The sequence below is a fragment of the Hirundo rustica genome, chromosome 5, assembly GCF_015227805.2.
Source record: "Hirundo rustica isolate bHirRus1 chromosome 5, bHirRus1.pri.v3, whole genome shotgun sequence".
Taxonomy (NCBI): Eukaryota; Metazoa; Chordata; class Aves; order Passeriformes; family Hirundinidae; genus Hirundo; species Hirundo rustica.
The window spans coordinates 46,483,847-46,505,779 of NC_053454.1; the positions used below are offsets into that span (position 1 = coordinate 46,483,847).

Sequence of the window (21,933 nt, forward strand, 5' to 3'; positions counted from 1 at the left end):
TATGTATAATTTATGTGTGTGTATATATATGTGTGTGTATATATATACACACAGTGAGCATTTGTCATCTGAATTATAACATTAAAACTTGGTAAAATATGTATTGTGTGATGCAGAAAAGCCATAATCTATTGTTATGTATCTTTGATGCCAATTTTTCCCTGGCTTCTCCTTTTTCATATTACTGTGTAGGTTAATGTCTTGATATGTCTTGCTGAGTAAATCACTCTGTTTCTCATAATTCTCATACCACTCCTGAGCAGTTCTTCCCCTGGCCTCCATTTACCCTCCAGCCTTAGGTCTTTTTTGCTTTGTACTATAGGCTCAGTTCTTTTTATAGGCTCTTTCACTTTTTGCTTATTTTCCTTTGTCTTTTCCACCATCCTCACAAGTCCTCTTCAGCACATGTATCTTTCCAAGATGTAGTTTCTGAGCTTCACACAGTATTCCATAACTTTGGCCTGTAGTCTCACCATTTTTACATGATCTCCAAGATCTGTTGGTTGAAAATGACGATACTGTTTCCTGACAGTGTGCTTTACAGACTGAGTGCACAGAATAAATTGCAGCATTCAAAATTTTGCTCAGCGGCTGAAATTGTAGTCAAGCTATTTATCTTCAAAGACTTTGACACTGCTAAATCTTGGCACAACTACAGATCTGCTCCTCAAAAGCAGAACTTGGTAGGCATCAGTTTTTTCAATTTCTTGTTGCGGTAGGAGCAGAATAAAGGTAAAATAATAAACATTGCCAGTGGAGGCAGTTACTTTTGGAAATGGTCAAAGGTAGCACCAGGAAAGTTCTCTGTGGCTGTATACAAACCAGTGTTCTTTGTTACTCCTCATGGAGTGAAACTTTCCTTTCATCATCTTTCTTTGGGCATTTCCTTTCCCATGCATGTATCATATTTGTTCTACTTAAAAGATAAATCTGTCCAAGGAGATGCATGACAAAGCAAGAGGAGCTCAAAGCTTTGGCCCAGCCCCAGAGATATGACATCACTGGCATAAGCAAAAACTGGTGCAATGAGTTCTGGAACTGGTGTGCCATGAAGGATGGTTACAGGCTCTTCAGGGGGGTGTAGGCAGGGCAGGAGAGGCAGGGAGGTCGGTATCGTATGTAATGGAGGGTCTGGGATGAATGGTGCTTACAGCTGGCGGTGGCATAGTCAAAAGCCTCTGGGTAAGGATTAAGGGACAAACAAGTAATGCAGATGTCATCATGGAGTCTGCTGTAGACCTCTTATCCAGAATGGTGGTGCTGATGAGTTATTCTTTAAGGAACTAAGGGACATCTGTAAGTTAACCACTCTTGTCCTTACGGGGAACTCTAGCATGGCAAACGTTAACTGGGAATACCATACAGCTAACACAAGCAGGTCCAGAAGGTTCCTAGACACCTGGATGATCACTGCATGGTACAGATATTAAGGGAGCCAACTCAGTGAGATGCCCTCTAAAGATGGTGGTTGTCTTGGCCACAGCGGCCATGAACCAATAGGATTTAAAACTTCAGACTGTTCAGGGGACTAATGAGTAACGTTACCTGGGAAAATGTTTTTGATGGTGCTGGGATCCATCAGTGATAGTGACTTTTTAAGGGCACAGGAGCAGGCAATTCCAAAATGTTGGAAAAGCGGGTGAGGCCAAAGGCCAGCTTGGCTAGGCAGGGATCTTCTTCTAGAGGTAAGGCAAGAAACAGTAAATGTTTGACCAGCAGAAGCAAGGTTAGATGACAAGGAAGGACTACAGAGATGCTGCTCACCTCCATGGGGAGAAAATTGTGTGGCAAAAGCTAAATTAGAGTTGAAGCCAGCCAGTACTGTGTAACATGGTAAAAAGGACTTTGAAAAACATGCTAGTAGCAAAAGGCAGTCCAGAAATAACAGTGACCTGTTAAATTATGAGGGTGTTCATCATATGAACAGGGACATGGACAAGGCGGAGGTGGTTAATGCTCTCTTCAGTCTTCAGCACAGTTATGGACTATAGGGGTCCCAGTGCCCTGAGCTGAAGGAAGAAGATTAGAGAATTATAAAATCAGAGTCAGCTCTGAACTTGTGAGGTAATCACTGCTCCAGCTGGATTCCTGTAAGTCTGTGGGGCTTGATGGGCTTCATCCAAGAATCCTCAAAGATCTGGCTGATGTCAGTGCAAGATTCCTCTCAATGACTTTTTGAACTGTTTTGGGAATCTGGAGAGGTCCCACTTGACTGGATGCTGGCTAATGTTTTCCCAGTTTTTAAGAACAGCAGGAAGGAAACTACAGGTCTCAGTCTTATTTTAGTGCCTGGTAGAATTATGGAGAAGATTACTCTTGGAGTTATTGAAAAACACCTGAAGGATAATGCAGTCATCGGCCAGAATGGCTTCATCAAGGGAAGGTCCTATTTGACTAGCTTAATTTCCATTTATGACAAGGTAACCCACCTAGCTGACCAAAGGAAGCCTGTTCATGTAATCTCTTTGGACTTTGGTTGATCTTTCAATGCTGTCTTTCACGGTGTTCTTTGGACAAAATGTCCAGCATTCAGCTGGATCAACACATCATATGATGAGTGCACAACTGGCTCACGGATCAGGCACAAAGAACTCCGGTAAACAGGGTTACGTCAGGTTGGCAAACAGTCACTAGTGGGGTTCTACACAGCTGCACTGTAGGGCCAGTGCTCTTCAAGGTCTTCATAAATTACTTGAACACAGAAGTCAAAGGAATACTAAGTAAGTTTGCTGGTGATATCGAATTGGGGAGACCTGTCAATTATCTCGAGGGCAGAGAGGCCTTGCAGAGAGATCTTAACAAATTAGAGGGTTGAGCCATCACCAAATGTACGAAATTTATTGAAGGCAAGTGCTAGATTTTGCACCTGGGAGAGAGCAACCCTGAATATACAAGTGGACTGGGGGCTGAGAAGCTTGAGAGCAGTCATTTGGAAAGGGACCTTGGGGTCCTGGTTGATGCCAAGTTGAATTTGAGTCATTGTGGCCTGGCAGCCAGAAGGGCCAAGCGTGTCCTGTGGGGCATCAGGCACAGCAGTGCCAGCCAGGCAAGGAGGGGATTGTCCTGCTCTGGTCTGCACTGAGGTGGCCTCACCTCCAGTCCTGTGTGCAGTTTTGGACACCACAGTACAAAATAGACATTAAGCCATTAAAGAGATGCAAGAGGAGGGCAGTGAAGATGGTGAAGGGCCTTGAGGGGAGGCCATATGAGGAGCGGCTGAGGTCACTTGGTCTGTTCAGCCTGGAGCAGAGGAGGCTGAGGGGAGACCTCACTGCAGTCCTCAGCTTCCTTGTGAGGGGAAGAGGAGGTGCAGGCGCTGATCTCTCCTCTGTGGAGACAAGTGGGAATGGACCCAAGGGAACGGCCTGGAGCTGTGTCAGGGAAGTGTTAGATTAGATTTTCGGACAAGGGTCTACACCCAGAGGGTGGCTGGGCACTGGAACAGGCTCCCCAGGGAAGTGATTACAGCATCAAGCCTCACAGGGTTCAAGGAGGGTTTAGACAATGCTCTCAAGCACACAGTGTAACTCTTGGGGTGTCCTGTGTAGGGCCAGGAGTTTTTCTTGTGGGTCCCTTCCAACTCACGATATTCCATGATTCTGTAAAAACATTTCTAACCCTCCCTTCAATTCCTTTATTTCTGTGGGCCAATGAACAGTAAATTCCCAATTCTGTGGGCCCATGAACAGTAAATATCAGGGTAATTTTTCAACATTTTCCTTGGGTTTGAACCCTGAGATATTGTGGAAGTGACTGCATTAACTAAACCAGTTTGAGCCAATGAATATTATTTCCAGTTAAATTTGGATAGATTTGGAAATACTGCACTGGGAATTGTTAATTTGTTTGGAATGGAGTTTTTTGTGGTTTGGATGTTTTGGAGTTTTTTTAACAACACGTGGTCTTACAGTCTTGTGTGTACTATGGGAATACCTCCTTGTGAATTTACTACATTTTATTTGGACATCTGAAACATGAAGGCTGCTTTGTGTCATTAATACCTACTAATTAATCTTTAAATATTTTAAACATTTATTTACAACAATATGGTGAGTGTTTCCGTTGAATAAATTGTATCTCAGTTTTCCAGTAAGCTCTAGACATTTTGTAGTGACCAGCATTTTCAAGATGTGGCTATGGTGGTGTTAGCTGAACAAACTTTGGGAATAACCTTTTTTTATTAATGGAGTCGATTTGGTAGACTTTGTGTCTTTCTAGAACATTGTGCTAAGCAGAAGTGAAGTGCTGGTGGAACTGCATAGCTAATTAAGTACTTAAGGGAATTATGAGCACTTGTCAGTAATTTCTGATGTAAAACTTGGCTCAAATAAGTTTGCTGAATGCTGTTCTTAAAAATCTCAGTTCTTTCCTTCTTTTCCTAAAGAAAACTCTAGGGTGGGTGGATCTGTTGTATTCAGGTTAGCTTTTGGTTACAAAAGACATTCAGGGGACAGAGTTAATGTGACAGAAACATATAATTGAAGGGGCTTAGTTCACAGTTAAGTTTGTAGAAGCTAGAAACTGATCTTCACCGTTCCTAGAAAAAAACTCAACAAGTTACGTGTGAAGGAACAGAAATAAGTATACTTAAAAGTTCTAGTTAAGCACATACATTGTATGTTTACCCAAGTATTTGTGAAGCAAAAATAATCCCATGAGAAGGATTTGGTGACTATTTAGTGAATATTTGATTTTAAAAAGTATAAAACCTGCCACTAAAGGGTGTGGAATTATCCAACCTGGAGAAATGAGATCTCTTTCTAAGTATAAAATATATATATTGTTAGCTATATATATATCCTTTTGAAAGCAACTTTAAAAATTAATGATTTTCCTTAAAGCAGACTTTTTCTTGAAGTAGATATCTTCAGTAATACTACCTTAGTTAAAAACAGGAAAAAAAAATCTGACAATTGGTGAAAGAACATAAGTATTGATTTACTACTTTCTGGAAAAGGATGGAAAATGGAAAAGAAAGCATTATTTTAATGCAAGATTGTCCAAATCACCTTGTAAAAGGTAATTAAATAAGCTGCTTTTATTATTCTACACAAAATTTAACTGCTGTCTCAGTGACCTTTAGATCATTAAATCCAAATCACAAAGGAGATTCTGTGGGAATCGTGAGAAAAGAAGTATCAGAGAGAGATTGCAACTTTTTTCCCCTTTGAATCAGAGCTGCTGGTCTGTTCTTGCAGCTGTGTACTGTGACTTGTCCATGGCATTCTATCTCAAATGGAATTGAAACAAATATTTTAGTAATCATCATGCTCATTTAGTCAAGTGGCAATGATGGTGACCACTCTGAGAAAAAAATACACTTCTCTATCTGTCTTACAGCCTTCAACACTCTCCCAGCACAAATCCCAGCTTTCATTTTAGAGTAAACTGCATTGCTGTCCTATGTAGATGGGACTTACACTTTTCCTGTTTCCCTAAGTTATGCCTGTCACAATTGTAAAAAATGAGGTTATCTACAGTATGATTGATGTGAAGATCATGATACATAGGAGGAAGTATCTTGATTAAGAACTTCAGCATCAAACTGAGAAGACAAGTCAGGATGTTTCCCTGCTTCTCAGAGAGAGAGACTTCATTTCTCTTTGCTGCCTACTCAGTCATACCTGGGGGTATTCCCAGATAACATATCGGGAAAACATATCTAAAGTATTGCTGTAACTGGAAAAATTCCAGAAAATATCAGGGTTTGCATTCATTCTCAACCCCCAATTTTCTTAAGCTATTGCTCCTGTCCATTACACCATTTTTGTTTAAATTTTCTTTTCCCATAACTTGAATACTACTTGTGGCCGTTATACCAACACATGAGGGGTTTAGCTGTGATATTAGACCAATCCTTGTTGGTTGTGCTGAGAAACAGCTCATATGGGGAGCTTGGTTTTTGCACAGTTTTTGTACCTTTTGATTAGGCACATGCATGTGATTATCATAAAATACATATCCATATCAGCTTTTTTGAAATATGATGAATGCATGTTTGTTCCACTTGAACTTAGAAATCCGGGTTGTGCCCCAGATCTAATCAATTAAAGCTGTACAAAAGTAGAGATCAAGGATGTAACATGACCAAAATAACAATATCCTGACAGTCATTGCATCTGGAAGTATAAATTTTAAAGACATTTTTATCCAGTTCTTTTTCAAAATGGTATTTGCAAATACTTCAGAATATTGAAGATGGCAGTGAGCTTAACTAAGAGAATTAGTATACATATTTCTCTGTTGAAAAGACAGAGAGGCTGTTCATGACATGGCTTTGATGCTTGTTATGGTCTTAATTTTATAACTTAGGACTTAATTTTATAACATCTTTATTTTTAAACAGATCTGAATGCCATAAAAACATCTGTGAATGTGAAAGCCAGGTAAAAGGCTTGATAGTTGCAGAGACCTTAACTGGTAACACCACATCAACTGGAATTGGTTAATATTTTGGATATAATACCTTTTCCCAGTCCAATGTAGCTTTTTCTTTACATGCTTCTCACAGTTACCTGTTCTTCTAAAGATTTCAGGACTGTGAGGATAGTGCCAGCCTTTTCTACATTCAAGAGCAGTTGGTGCTTTAGTTTTTTCTTCTTGACCATCAGTTGTAGCATACTGCTGGTAACAATCAAGAATTCAGATAAGATTACCTGTTCCAAAATAGACATTTGATTTTTAATGTGATATCAAAATATATGCACATCTTTTGAAAGGTAAATGGTGCTTATGTAGCTATGGTAACCAGTGCAGCATGAAGCAGAGAGACAGCTTGCTCAGGAGGGGAAGGAGATGAGCAGGGGAATAAAAAAGTAGTAATTCTTCTTTTCATGAGGAAAAATGCACTTTTAAACATAAGCTTTAGAGAAAAAAAATGCTGTTAATCATTCACTTTGTAGGTGAGTTGTACTCTTTATTATCTAATCATTAAGAGGGATCAAACATGTTTAGAAATATGTATTATTCATGTCAGTCTTAACCCTATCCAATGCTAAGACGTGATTTATTTTTTTTTCAACTGCAGTTTCAGGGTGATAGAAATAATTGAACTTTTGTTACATTTGTTCCGTTTACTAGAAGTCATCCTTAGTCAGGTCTGTTCCTCAGGCATTCCCTTAATTCAGATGCATGTAACATCTCATTACTGGACAGAGCTGAAGTTCCTGGTCTCCGTAGCATGTATGACAAGATCAGACTAAACCAGTTTTATTGTGCAGCTGCAGCTTCAAAGTCTTTTCACTGTTACAGTGCTTGTAGTAACTTTGCTTTTACAGTAAGTGAAAAATGTGTGAAGTGACCAGGAATTCGCTGTAGTGTTGGAAGGCTTTAGTTTTAAAGAAAAAAAAAATCAAGTTACTGTTCATTTCTTCAGTACCAGAGAATTAATCTGGATTTCTGTGAAACCAAGCCATATTGGCTGCAAACAGGAATTTGTTCTTGGAAGGATAACAACAGCCAGCCTGTTGCCCTTGTTTACACTGTAAAAGGTACATAGGAGAAGAGGGAATTGCATCCAGCATGCACTCTGTGTAATTAAAACATGAAAAGTACTGCTGGTTTGGCCTTCTTTCTAAACAAATGTCAGGGCAAATATTCAAAACTAAGGAGAGCCAAGCCGAGGCTTTCTGTCAAAAATCTCTGTGTGAATTAAGACGATAGTTTTGGCAATTTCATTACACCTTTTCTGACCAAAAGAATTCAGACAATTGTGCTTTTATCTATGCCTGGATTCAGGCCCCCCACTGACTTAGGTGATGGGTATTTCAGGGGTGCTTAAAATCCATGTGAGTTGCAGCCTACTTCTCAAGGCTGTTAGTTTCTCTGCATGTTTGTGGTAGTGGTGGTTGTGTGCTCAAGAGTGATGCTGACCATAGCCTAAAATATGCTTTCTCCTGCTAGCTTAATGCAGTAAATCTGAAATTTACATGGGGCAAAGAATGAACATACGAATACATAAATGAATTGAGAGATTTTGTTTGTTTGTTTGTTTGCTATTATCCCTGAGAGGAGACAGAAAGAAAGCTCATGCGTCACGGAGGACACAAATCTTTGGAGCTAAATGTATCCAGATAAGGGCATGTAAGCATGGTGGAAAATACTTGCAAAAGCAGCTGAAGAAAATTTGCTGCCAGGCTGTCTTGCCATGTAAACCATTACTCAGGCTGAAAGGATCTGTGCTTTGGAAGACAGATTTACTTAAATCCTTCTATTTGTTATCATTGCTTTGTAGACGTTTTGAAATACATCCCAAAAATGTATGTCTTAAGAGTTAACTTGCTGTGGGGGTATGTGTGTGTGTGTGTGTGTATATATATATATATATATTTGCAGTTTTTAAAGTGTATATATTTAGAGAAAGAGATTCTGAAGGAGGGGGTGGAAGCAGAGCATCTGCAGGAAGAGCTGTGTTTCCTTGTGCAGTGCTTTGGGGTTTTTGTCCCAATTTAAAACAGTACCGAAAGAAGAAGAGAGAAGCTCTCTAAAGGTATTTGAAGAAATTTTGACTGGTGCTCACTTTTATAGTTAATTTTTTGAACCAACTACTTCCTTATTTAAATACTTAATAAAGGGAAGATAATCTACTTTTCAGGCAAGTTGCCTTGACTAGGTCTTGGGTGACACTCCCACACTGACTGTGCAGAGCTCAGCATCATCTTGCACAAAACCAGAGATCTGGAAGGTTGTTAAGGAGTCTGCCTCTCCTGTTAAAAGTTATCCAGGGATCCCCAGGCCATTGCTGTCATATTTGCATACCTTTTTCTTAAATAAAATTCCTATGTAGCTTTGCTACATAACTTGCTCTGGGGTTTAAATGTCACTGTTGTACGGTGGAGCGAGGAGAGCTCCACATGGTTTGTGTCTAAGCTAGGCCTGTTCTTCTTCAAGTCACTGTGACTTATCCTCAATGGACATGAGGAATGGTTAAATACCAGCTATTTTCTGATGTCATCTCTTGCCTGATTTCTGACATTTCATTTGATTTGCCTGTCTATCTTCATTCTCCTAATTTCCCGACTTAATAAACAAGAATTTTTGCTTCTCTGTGTGGACAGTTAGTCACAAAATCTGTGCTTTTAAAACCATGCGGTAGTACTTTTCTTGTTCTAAGACATTCTAGTTTGCTGTATTTTTCTTGAAGTGCAGTGCTAAAACTGGAGTCAGTGTCTAATAGCAAGGAATAAAGAAAACAGCTCAGTTTCATGTCTTATGCTGATGTGTCCTGGAATTATATTTCTTTCCATTTTGAAATAATAGTGTTATTTTCCAAGTTTAAATCTCATACATTCTCAAGAGATGCTTAACATATTAATACTAATTTTCCATTAGCATTGCTGTCATGCTTTGAGCATTTGCCTGTGTTTCATCATTAGAACACCTCTAGACAAATCATAAAGATTATTTTAAGTGACAGCTGTCACCTGCAAAAGATTTGCAGCCTCTGCAAGTTCAGTGTCATCAGCCAATTTGAGAAATGTGTTTCTCTATTTCACTTTTCCAATTTAGGCTGAAATCCTAAGTGCTCAGCTTTGTTTACAGACCTCTTTGAAATGCCTCGTTGGACTATATTATTTCAGTTTGATAGGAAAAGAAATCAGTGGTTCTCTCTGAAGAGCCTTTTCAGGCTGAATAGCTTTACACAGCCATATAATAGAAATTTCAGCTAGAATCTGTTTCCCTGATTTACTAGGCTAACTCAGAAGCCATAAACTGAAGTGTAAAGCTGCTTCATCTTGCCTATCTGCATGCCCTTCAGCCTGACAGAGAGATAAACATGAGGTTTGACATGATTCTGTTTTCATTTTCTTACTATCCTACATTGTTTAGAAATGGACTGTGATACTGTTTTTCTGTGTTTAGTATGGATGTTGAACTTAGCAACTCAATTCTCTGGGTACTCATTCCCCTGTGAAAAATGTGTGTATCTGCTCAGGGGGTTTTGTTTTCAGAGATAATCAATAATGCTTCAGAAAATCCATTACTTGAAATCCACTCCTAAGCATGTAGTTCATCCTTTTCATACACTGTTGCGATTTATTTGGGTGAGCTGTACATTTCACCTTCAGCCTATGGAGTCCCAAGCACAAGGAGGCCTTTTCTGGTAAAACTGTTTATCAGTCCAAGTATGAAATCTGTGAGAAGAAATGAAAGCTGATTCTTAATGTATCACTTGGAATTTTCAAGGGAGAATGCATGTCTCCATTAAAAGCTGGAAAAGGGTAAAACCAAAGGTGAAGCCAAACTTGAAACTTGCTGCCTTGAAGTTGGCTGATTTTTGGGTTGGGTTGGGTTTGGTTTGGGGTTGTTTTGTTTCGTTTGGGTGTTGTTGTTGTTGTTTTTTGAAGGTTTTAAATTTTGGGGGGGTGGGGGGGGTAGTCATCTAAAAAGTGACAAAATTTGGTTTCATGGCAATGCTGGCCTAGAAAATTAAGGGCTGGGAGGTGAAGGGAAAGACTGTAAGGGGAGAGATAGATGGCACCTATTCACTAGTCTTCCAGCAGATGGTCAAGCCTTCCTGAGGGACATTGTCTTCTGATCCCCTCTTCCCACCTCCTCCTGGCCATTCTCCTTCCATATCTTCCTTTACATTTACTGTACCAAATTTCTGGAGTTATCAAGGCATCTCTTTCTTGAAGAGACCTTATCCCTTCCTCTTAACATTCTCTTGTCTCCCCATAGATGGGGCAGTTTTCCTGTCTCTTCCCCAGACCAGAGTGGAGAAGACTTGCTTTCTTATTTGTGGCTGAGAAGACCCCCCAGCTGAAAGCTGAGGGAATTATTCTACCTGGTGGTCACCAGCTAACAAATCAATATTTCTAGGGCAAGGGATGTAGTTCTCTGTCTCTTTGTGAAATTAGGTAAATGTCTGCCCTTCTGCTGTGATTTAATGTAAAAATGCAGTTCTTTTTACAAGAATGTCACTGTTTTCATATTTTCTTATAGGAACAGAATAAGAAATGTTTTCGTTAGGAAGGTTTCCAACAACTGTCTTCTCCATCTATTCAGTTAATTTATTTTTGGCTTTGGAAAAGTATGTGTATATATATATATGACAGTATATGTGTATTTTTTTCATTTTTTCTAATGCTAGAAATTACCATTGAAAGCACTTGCTGAAGAATGAAGTTTCTCTAACCATAGAAACATAGAATTGAATAATTTCCAAGAAAATTTGTTTTCTCTGTATGAATTTTGTTTAGAATTTCAGCACTGGTAATTAAATTATTAAGTTGTGTATTGCAAATAAATTTACCAATTACATGCTAGTCTTTTTTTTCCTATCTCTGTCATCTGAGTTTGTCTATTTATCTGATTCAATCCCGTGTTTTCCATGTCATTCCCATGTAATGGTCTGACCCCCATTTACTCAAGAAAGATATAAAACCCCTGTAAACTAATGTTGAACCAGTTATCAGTGTTTTAAATGTTCACATGTGGCTTCACTAGAAAAAGAGTGTGCTACAAGTTTCAAATGTGATAGCAATGCTGATTTCTTCACAACTGTGTTAAGAACAGCTGATCTCCAGTAGAAACCGCCTATGTTGGGCATTTCCAGCAATAAATCAGTCATAACATTAGTGAAAAATGTTAAATATTAGTGCAGTCTGGAAAAATAAAATTTCCTGTACCGTTTAAGAAAATGGGAGTGAAAATTGCTGGAAGTGCAATCCTAACATGTAGGCTGGTAAGAGGAATAAATTAGCCCTGTGAATGTGAACTGCTTAATGCTTGCTGTCCCACTGGGAAATCTTGACGCTGAGAACAGCTTCACAAGGATGACTTTTTATTTTGCTGGTGTAACCCAGACTCTGTGAATGGCTCTTCTTTGAGCAACAACATTTATATGTTGCCTTATGGGTATGTGTTCACAGAGATACGAAGAATAAACATGAAGTTATGCAGTGTGTATTGCCAAGTTGCTACAAGTAATTAGTTAATAAATAACATAAGAAATTAATAATTAACTGCCTTGTCTTACATCTTCCTGATCTTTTTTCATCTGGTACTTCATAGGAACCTGGTTTATCTTCCATCCCCACTTATCTAGTCATGCTTTCTCTTTCATGTTTCCTCTGGTTTTGCTTTATTGCCACTGCTCATCAGTTTCATCTGCGAGTTTATGGTGTTTACAGTCATCGCCAGGCAATCCTGAGGGCTATTTTAACTAAAGCACAAATAAAGGATAGTTTCATCTCTGTCCTTAAACTAACCATTTAATCAGGAGTGTGAGTTAGTAGGGACACTATAGAAAGAAAGATGTCAGACCTCTAGTTTCAAAGACGCAGTGTTGTTTTCTCCATTAATAGCAGTGATTCCAGATACATTCCTAAATATGAAGAGGAAAGCTCATGATTTTTTTTGTACTGTTTTGCAGGGGATTTCCCAAGAAAACAGGCAGAACTGCTAGGATAGCATCAGATGAAGAGATTCAGGGGTCAAAAGATGCTGTAATTCAGGATCTGGAGAGAAAGCTTCGCTTCAAAGAAGACCTTTTAAACAATGGGCAACCGGTAAAAAAACATAAAGTACCCTGGGGAATGGGAGTGGGTGGGAGAGGGCATCATTGGTAGTTTCTGAGATACGCTGCATATAAAATAATTGTTATACATTGCTTTTTATGTGTTTATTATTTTTAACTGAATTTTCAAAACCGCATTTCCAAAAGAAATGATAGTGTACGCTTTGTTCGATCATTCCTTCTCCTGTTTGACAGCTTTGCTTGGACTTAAAAAGCAGTGGAGGTCACAAAAATGGTGAATTTGCATAAGAGGCCTGCACAGTCTGTAGCTCCAGGAGTTTTTGAGCCTCAAGGGCCATTTGTTTTTGACTGTTCATTGCTGGGTGGATGAACATGCATAGCTCTTTTTCAGTCCAGGCTCATTCTACCTTGTGCCCAGCCACTGGATGATGGGGGAAGCAATAGGTGGTAACTGGACATCAGAACAGGACAAGGCAGTTCATCATGAAAAACAATCCAGTAGGAATCAGGCATCATTAGACTCTGCAGTTGGAGGACTTCTTTTGACCAATAGGATTTGATCAGTAGAATAGAAATGACCTATAGTACTAATTTACAGACTCAAGAGTTAATGACGTGCTCAAGGAGTCAAGAAATTAGGTAAAATGAGAATATCAAGCAATGGAAATGCACAGCCACAAAGATCTCTGTTCATTTTTAAGCACTTGAGATACACATAAAAGATAATACCAAGTTCTTCCTGCTCAGAGTTGATGAGAAGCAACTTTCCTAAGGATTTTTTACCGTTTTTAAGACACTATCTTTGAAGCAGGAATTTCTTTTAAGAGGAAACTATTTTTAAAAATGTAAACTGTCACCCCTCTTTTGTCAATAAAATGTTTTTAAAAACATCCGAATACCTTGGGATGCCTTTGTGTCACCTTGAAAGGAAGTGGGATTTTATATTTCTCAGGACAATGCCCAGAAGTTTACTAAGTTTGCTACTAAGTCTGGGCTGTGAACTGTGGTGGTGTAGTTCAAGAAAGCCCATTGAGTCAGACTGTCTATCAACAGTTGTTGGATTCCAGTTCTTAATAAGATAGGTGGAGTGAAGTAGGGAGAATGTTCAGAGTGTCTGCTGCTGCTGTTACCTTTCTCCATTGACTGCCCAGCATTTGGCAGTTTTCTGTAGCAGTTAAGCAAAACCACTGTCATAGTGTATTAGTTCCTGGTTTTTTCCAAGGAGATGGGCTGTCAATGCCTATTTTGGAAAGAGAGGGAGATGCTTGGCCTGGGCAAATGAATGGAATGTCCTGAGAATGCCCACATCGCCCAAGGTTTAAAAAAAAGAAAAAAACAAAACAAACAAAAAAAGACCAACTGTGATCAGATGATGTGGGAGCTTGAGCTAAATGAATTCTGTTTTGGTGCTTGCCTTGAGGCTTTGGCCTTGCAGATTCCTGTCTTGGGTAAATTCTGTATGTGTAATCATGGCTGTGGGCACTTGGAGTGACTGCAGAAGAAATAAAAGTGAAGAAAAGTTAATGATTTTCTTGGATGCTTGTAACTGAGACAGCAGTGCTACCTAGTTGTCATGAGTTTCAGCCTGCTGGTTTAGCTGCAATATGACATTAAAAGAAATAAATTAAATGAGCTTTTTTAAAAATGCATGCATGAAGTAGATGTAATGTTTACAATTTCCATTCTTCATTTGTTTTTCATTTTTCTCTTTAAATGAGGTGTTTCACCACGAAATGAGTTTGTCTTCTACAACCTAGCATTTTTTGTAATGTTGATAGTGTCTGAAAGGCATTTGTAAATGCAGGAAGAAAACTAATAATGAAGTAATTGATTTATACATAAAGGCTTTCCTTTAACTTTTTTTCTGTTCTGAGTGTAAATTGTCTTTTGTAAGCGATCCCCTCAATTTCTGAAAGAGTGAGAAGGAATAAAAAATTTAAAAATCTTGAAGAATACATTTTTCTGTATTTTGGACAAAATATTCAAGTAAAGTAGAATCTCCTTATCATTTTTGGAAGCATTTTCTGCCTTGTGTTTCTAATGTAAAAAGTGAGCAGAATGACTTGGGTAAGATTTGGGATGATTTGATATGCCCTCTTCTGATGGCCGTGCTGATTTAATCAGTTCCTATTGCTCATTCCTACCCAAGTTCCTGGCACGAGGATGGAAACAAATGGCAGAGTCAGTGCAAGGGTTGCTTAAGCCAAAAGAGCCACTTGTAATACTAAAAAAATGCATTACAAACTGTGGTAGAAAATTTCTGTTAGAAACATACTGCTGCTCTCTTTTATCAACATTACTTTAAGCATTGCTGACTGTACTGCATCCTAGTTGGAGAAATCTTTTCTTCCTTTTGCCTCCCCAATCATCTCCTTTTCATTTTTTGTTCAGAGATTAACATATGAGGAAAAGATGGCTCGTCGATTGCTGGGAGCAGACAGCGCTGCAACTGTCTTCAATATACAGGAACCAGAAGAAGATCCTGCTATACAGGTGCCACATCACTCTACTGTTTCATAGGAAAAAATGCATTTCAGTTTTTCTTTCTTACAGACTGTGATTGTCATTAAAATAAAGTTCTACATAAGACAATAAGTATACATAAGCTAGGGTGGCTGTTGATTACAGAAGTCATATGTTACCTGTTAGTGAAATAAGCTGGAGGATCACATGTCTATTGCTCAGTTTTTCCATAAGGTTGAGACTTCTCGAATGTCTGCTTTCTGCTTTAAACTCTTCCGTTTATCCTATTCTGTCCTGACCTTTAAGTCTCTCAAGGCAAAAATAACATCTACTATCTTGAAACCATCTTCTCTTTATTTGTGTAATAGGCACTTTTTGGGTGCAGACCAAAACCACAACAGAAAGTCTGCTTGAAAGGCCAGGTACATGCTCTCCATTGTTCAGATGCCAGAGTTGCTATTCAGAAATGTGTAGCATTCGCGTGCTTATGGTGCTGATCAAAGTACATTCTCCTGATAAAAACTCTGAGGAACTGTCATGGATATCTCTTGGTCTTCTTTCTGCCTCTTGATCTTTTTTTCTGCCCTTGCAGGAAGCTCGCTCTGTTGGTGCTTCTGTAGTGAGTCCTGTGGATATTCAAAAGGTTAACATTTTCACCTTTTTCTGTCTTGTTCTTTGTCTTTTTTTTTTCTTTCCCCTTTCCATTCTGCTGTTCTTGGTCAATAACAAGAGGTCATCTAGCATTAATAACTGTGGAGAATTGGGCTGCACTCCGTTTATGAGGTTGTTCGAGTTGTTCTAGAAGCCTGTGTGAGTGCAGACAATTTAACAGCAATCATGATGTGCTCCACTATCTTTGTGCTGTAACAGTAACTGGTATGATACTAACTCTGTCATGTACTTCATGGTTTACTTTTATGGTACGCTTCAGGAAGCAAAGAAATTTTAAAACTATCTGCAGTTTACAAGAGATTGCTCTGCTCTTCCATTTTTTGCGGTTATCGAGGGTTATGATTAGTTCTGTAACCGATGGTAGAAAGCTGTCACGTCATTCTCAGACCAGAGGCAGCAACAGAGGATGGGGGTGTGAAAGGATGCTTTGCATGAGATGCATGTTCTGTCTTAAATACAACCAGGGTCAGAGACAATGGCCAAAGGTAATTTGAAGGAGTGTCTGAATTTCTGCTGACTGAGAAGAGCTTTGACTAATTTTTTTTTCCTGCTTCTGAACTGTTTTACAGTCTGACATTATCACTGTTATCAGTGAGACTCCAAGCAGGAATTCTGTACTGCAAAGCAGACAGTTCAAGAAAGCAAATATCAGTGTATATCAGTAAATTGTAACCAATTCAAACAAGTCATAGTGTTTTACACTTGATGAACCTTTCTGCTCTTCCTGCTCTATCTTCAGTACTGTTAGGATAAATTTTGTCCCGTGCAAAGGGGACCATAGCAACAGGAGTAAAGGGAAACAACTACCATGGACTGCCACTGTTGCTATTTTCTCTTATTTATTTTCCTCATTTTTACAGGCAACTGTAAACAAAATAATTTTATCCTTCTGGTTCAGCCTCTGGTACAGTTCTATGCGAATAGCAGATGTGAGCCATATGGTCTTCTAGCCATCTGGAAACAAAACCCACCCTAAATCTGTCTGTACCCTCAAGGAAATATTAGTGTGTTCCTTTTGTCTTTATGAACTGCTTCAGAACACTTTTATTCTTATAGGATTTTTTAAAAAATTGAAAGAAAGCAACCAATGACTTTCTTTCCCCTTATAAATTAGACCTTAAGACAACATGAAATACAGTTTTTGCCTCATACCAGATGTCTCAACTGCTTCACAGGGAAGTTATTGGAGACATGGATTATAGTGTTTTTCTTCAACAAGATACATTTTCCTTTTATATGTAAAAACTTAATGGATTGTTAAAGATCAGTAAAATAAAAAATCCAAACATCCTGAGCAATGTCTTGAAGTTGGACACTAATATGTACCTCTCATTTGACAGGAATATAAAGTCTCCAGCTTTGAGCAAAGGTTGATCAGTGAAATTGAATACAGGCTGGAGAGATCTCCTGTGGAGGAATCAGATGACGAAGTGCAACATGGAGATGAACCTATTGATAACAGTATGTCACCATATTTTGAGATAAAGCTGAAGCATTACAAAATCTTTGAGGGAATGCCAGTCACATTCACGTGCAAAGTGGCAGGAAATCCAAAGCCAAAGGTAAGAAAAGATGGTAAATGTTTCTAGAATATCTTGGAAAGGGTTCTGTGTTCATACTTCACCATCAGGCTCTGGACTCTATGTGCTGTATCTTACAGGAACAGGAGATATTCACACTTGAGCAGAAAGACTCCTAACTGGCATAATCTGCCAAATCTCCTTTGGCATAACTGGAGTTATTTAGTAAAAATTTAGTAAAAAATGCTCCCGCGAGGCTTCTGCTCTCAGCTCTCCTGAGACTTCTCAAGTATTTTACCTGGAAGTAATGCTTCTGTCATTTTCAAAGTTACCTCCAGGGTGCATTTGAAGCACAGAATGCAGTGCAGTGCTAGAAAGCCCCACGTGAGCTGGCACAGGAGTCCCAAAAGCCACCTCATCTTGCTAACATGGGTAATTAGTTCAGGCCTGGCAACATGCTAAGGCAAAAATATGTGGGTTCTAGTTCAGAAGCCAGCATGGTATCTCTCATTTTTCAGTATCTACACACACTAACAAGACTAGATGTTACTGGAATGTAGAAGAAGGTGTAATAAAATACCATAAGCTCCCATATATCCCAGCAGCAAGATGAGGCATGATGGTGAGGTTTTAATGATGAACTTCTGAGGGAGGGTTGGGCTTGGGAAGCATTTCCTTGTAGCAAATGTAAAAGTACCAGTTGTGTGATGTCAGTCGTTTGGAAGAATGCCCTCCTTGGGCATTGGGTAATGGTTGCATACAACCATTTCAAAAAATTGCTTGGCAGTCAACTGACTGATTATGCAGCAGGCAAACGGCAGCAGCTTCTTCAACTCCCCTGCCAAAGTCGGTGTCCTCCCCGTGAGGTCCCCTACTCTCACAGTGACCTCTGGTGGACAGGGGCTCTTGTCTTCTTAGACAAGAGCAAAGATGCCCTAGCTGTTACATAAGACCTTCACTCACATCCAAATCTCTCATCTAGGGTTTTATGGGTACTTAGGATTTCAAACAGAGATAACCGCAAGTGACTTTACATGCCCAGTTATATCTGTGTATGATACTGTACAAGCTGTTAATAATAATAATTAAAAAAAAAAAAAAAAAAAAAAAAGGAGACTTTAAGACGTAACAGAGGAAGAACAACAGAGAACATGGGCTACATTTACATCATCAAGGAGTGCAGACCAGAAGAAGAAAATCTCTAGAATGAGATATCCATCCCTGCACACATGTCAAAAGGTTTTACTCCAGGCTCTAATCTCGTCCCACAGACTGAAGCAGATGTATATTAGATGAGTTCTTGGAGCACATTTTCTGGCTTAGTTTCATCTGAAAGGAATCCAGTTCTGTGCTCCAAGAGCACAACATGATGTGAACCACTGTAAAGTAGGGTTGATCAGTATACTTATATCAAAAAAGCACTTCTGCTTCAAACTGAAAACACACACACACTGAAAAGATAAACCCAGCCTGACTGAAACCAAACTTTTCGTGTCTAGCATTCTGAGATGACCACAGGTAAGAGTCTGTTGTGCTGAACAAAGCTGGAATGCAAATTGGTCTGTTGCTGACAGAAGTGCAGTGTGTGCAGAGATGCTCTTTCTGCCTGAGGCTTATGACTAAGTTGCTAGATGAACTATTATGAGTCAGCCTTAGTCAACTTCACCGTTCCCTAATTTCCACAGTTTCCAATTAAGGTATAGTTTCTCTGTCTGATTTAAGACAGATGAAAGGGGATGTCTCCTTTCCCTCACTGGGGCGATAAGGATTGCACAGCCAAGAAACTGAATTCTTAGTACTTCCCCTAAAGCATGTCCTTACAGAGGAGCATCTCATGTGAATGCCCTGTGATTCACAGCGATGTTCTGTTTTCCTGCAGTGTCAAAGTGTGCACATTAAGAAGTGATTTGCTCTTGCACCTGGAATTCTGGCCCTTTGTTCCATTCACTTGCAGCTGCTTTGTGTAATTTGTTAAGTTGCTTGGGATGGAACCAATATCAGTCCTGTTGTAGGGCTGCTTGTTAGCCAGGCTTTGCAAATGTCCAAGGCTGTGTCTCCCCCTCCTTTGCCAGAGCATTCCAAGACAGCAGTTTTGAAAAGCTCAGTGGCTGAGGGCTGCCCTTTTGCTGTCATTTGTTGAAACTGGAAGTGTTGCTTGTGAATAGATTTTTTACTTTGGCAAATAAAAAGCTGGAAATAATTTACTAACTTGAAGCTCCTCCCTTCTAAGTATTCTGTTAGGTCTGCCAAGGAATGGCTTTGGGAAGGACTGTAGTGTTTCTAAAATCTGGCATTCATTACAAGGGATTTTTCTAAGCGGAGTTATTGGCTTGATTATTTTTTCCCCTGAACATGCCATGTAAATTGAATACTGATGTGCAAATTCTGTCTCCATGTATATGACTTCTTAAATCTGAGCATACTCTTTGTTATAACCTTTGGTATAATGTAAAACTGTTTTCTCATCTCATTTCAAAATGAGAAACCTGTGGTGCTACAGGAGGGACTATAGAATACTTCTTTTTAAGGGATTATTTCACCTCAGAATTAAGACAATGCCATACAAGAGGTTAATTGAGAAACAAATGTTACATAAATCTCATACTGCTCAGTCTTCACATGGCTGAATATAATTCTTGGTGACTAAAAATGTCTGTGCTGCCCAAAATCAACCCCCCCTTTGTACTGTGTATACCATTGTATTCCTAGTCGTTACACACTGGTTTCTGAAAATCTAATGCAAATAAAAGCAATCCAGATGCAGTGTTCAGTGCTTACATAGTTTAATGGTACATTTATTAAAAGTTATTCTAGAAAGAAAATACTTCTCTGCCAGGGCCATTGTCTCCTGCACTGGTAGCGTTTTACTTATTAACTCCATGTCAGATAAAGGTAATATTAAGAATTTACTGCTCATATTTGGTGCCAATGCTTTTAAACTTAGTTGAAATAAATTTGGGACAACATATACATTATGTTTGGATAGCTGGTTCAGTTAATATTTGTGTGTATTTCCATGCATGTCTCCTGACATTTCTGATAAGTGTACTGTTATTAAATAGTTACTGCTAAATGCAGTAGATTTCCAAGCACCATTGTGACACATGTAAAGCGTGCAAATTAAAACTCATTTTTTGCAGCAATGTTGCTTTAGCATCCATTAGCATGTGTATGTAAGTGATCAGGTATCTCTTACATCTCCAGTAACTGCTCTGTCAGCAGACAAGAAGACATGACTAAATCTTTTGTTCGGGCCACAGAGTCTCTGCAAGGCTGCTGACAGACAAAATGGGAAACAAGTATAACCAGCTATTGAGGAAATGAAATCATTTCAACTTACGCACAATGCTTGTTAGTATAAAAATCATACACAGTAATGAAGTCTTAAGGAAAATTTCCACTCATTTTCACCAAAAGAATCTCCATTTTTTTTTTATGAAATTCAAAAGTATATCCTTAACTTTCCCCCAAGTGAGTGAATTTCAAACTCTGAAATGTTGGTACCTATGCAGACCCCAGCAGATTAAACTCTTATCAAGAATTGAATTGCACATTGATCTGTCACTTCATTTTTTACTAGAGAGCCAGCACCCTTTTCTCACTCTTAAAGACCTCAATTCCCACTTCAAGAATGAGGCTGAGCAAAATGTGTGTGTTTTCCTCATGCTAAATAGTCCTAGCAGGACCAGGACAAATGCAGTTGTACTTTGAATGAGTTTGCCTCATAAAAATGGTGTAGGTATCTGCACAAGTGTCTCAAATGCTGAACACAAGTGATGTTATGTGTAGTACACATTTCAGAAACCACAGGTAAATAATGTTCTACTTAAATATGGGTTTGGGCAGCTGAGTACAGCCTTCCTAGTATAACATTCTTCAGATATTCCTCTCTGTGTGTTCATGCATACACAAGATTTAGTTTTGATCCTAGCAGGTATCTGTTTGGGATTTTACTTTATTATTATAATATTTTTTTAAAAATCCTGAAAGCTAGGTCATTTTTTTCCCCTTCAAGTTAGAGGCACTAAAAATACATTTTTTGTGTGTGTAATTCATGGATTACTGTAAGATATTATCCTGCACACATCATTTTTTTGGCTCACTGAAAGTATATCTTGGGTCAGCCAGAGAATAAAATTATGTATCAAAAGTACTGGAAAAGCCCTCTGTTTGAGAGCCAGCGTAACTGTTCTGTGCAGCTCGGAGCTGTGCTGGTGCTGGCACGCTGTTATTAACGGATGTCCATGTGCTGCTTTGCTTTGAAATTTTGCCTGTTGCTTCGCAAAGCTGTCCACTTGCGTAGCTGGCCTGTCACACCGTGGTGACATCGTTAGTTTCATGTCACTACACTGGGCTGGCCCCTCCACACACTGAGCTGCTCACTGCCAGCGGGAACAGCTCTGGACCCTCTGGCATTTTGGTCCCGTCCAGTCGGCGTAATGGACACGGGACAAAACGGGTGTTTCAACGCTGAGGTCATTGCTTCTATTTTATTCATCATTGAATTAATTCAGCCTATCATTGTCTTGCTTTTTTTAATTTATGTTTTTATTTTCTGAAAAGAGAGCAAAAGCATTCTCAAGCTTTTCTGCAACTTCTTCAGATTTAAGCAAAATAAATGTAAAATTAGTAATCTCTGAAATCAGTAATCTTTTCTTTGTAATGACTTTTAGTTTCAGTTCTCTAAATATTCAGCCCTTATGCAGCTGTAGATTTTGTTTCTCTTTGGTCCACAGATAATCTTGTAAGTGTTAGTGAAAGTGGCTCATAGGATGAGGAGCTGATCAAAGCAGTTTT

General features: G+C 39.0%; 1 protein-coding gene across 7 annotated transcripts in view; it reads left to right on the forward strand.

Moving 5' to 3' along the window:
- The window catches only part of PALLD (palladin, cytoskeletal associated protein), a 183,180-nt gene that overhangs the window by 146,097 nt on the left and 15,150 nt on the right, over window positions 1-21,933 (forward strand). For 6 of the 7 annotated variants that reach the window (XM_058420519.1, XM_058420522.1, XM_058420521.1 and 3 more), the window contains 4 exons: window positions 12,377-12,512; window positions 14,873-14,974; window positions 15,537-15,587; window positions 16,957-17,178. In XM_058420519.1, coding sequence (XP_058276502.1) covers window positions 12,377-12,512; window positions 14,873-14,974; window positions 15,537-15,587; window positions 16,957-17,178 — 511 coding nt within the window. The remainder of the gene's footprint in view (window positions 1-12,376; window positions 12,513-14,872; window positions 14,975-15,536; window positions 15,588-16,956; window positions 17,179-21,933) is intronic. The other variant, XM_058420520.1, reaches the window with a different exon arrangement.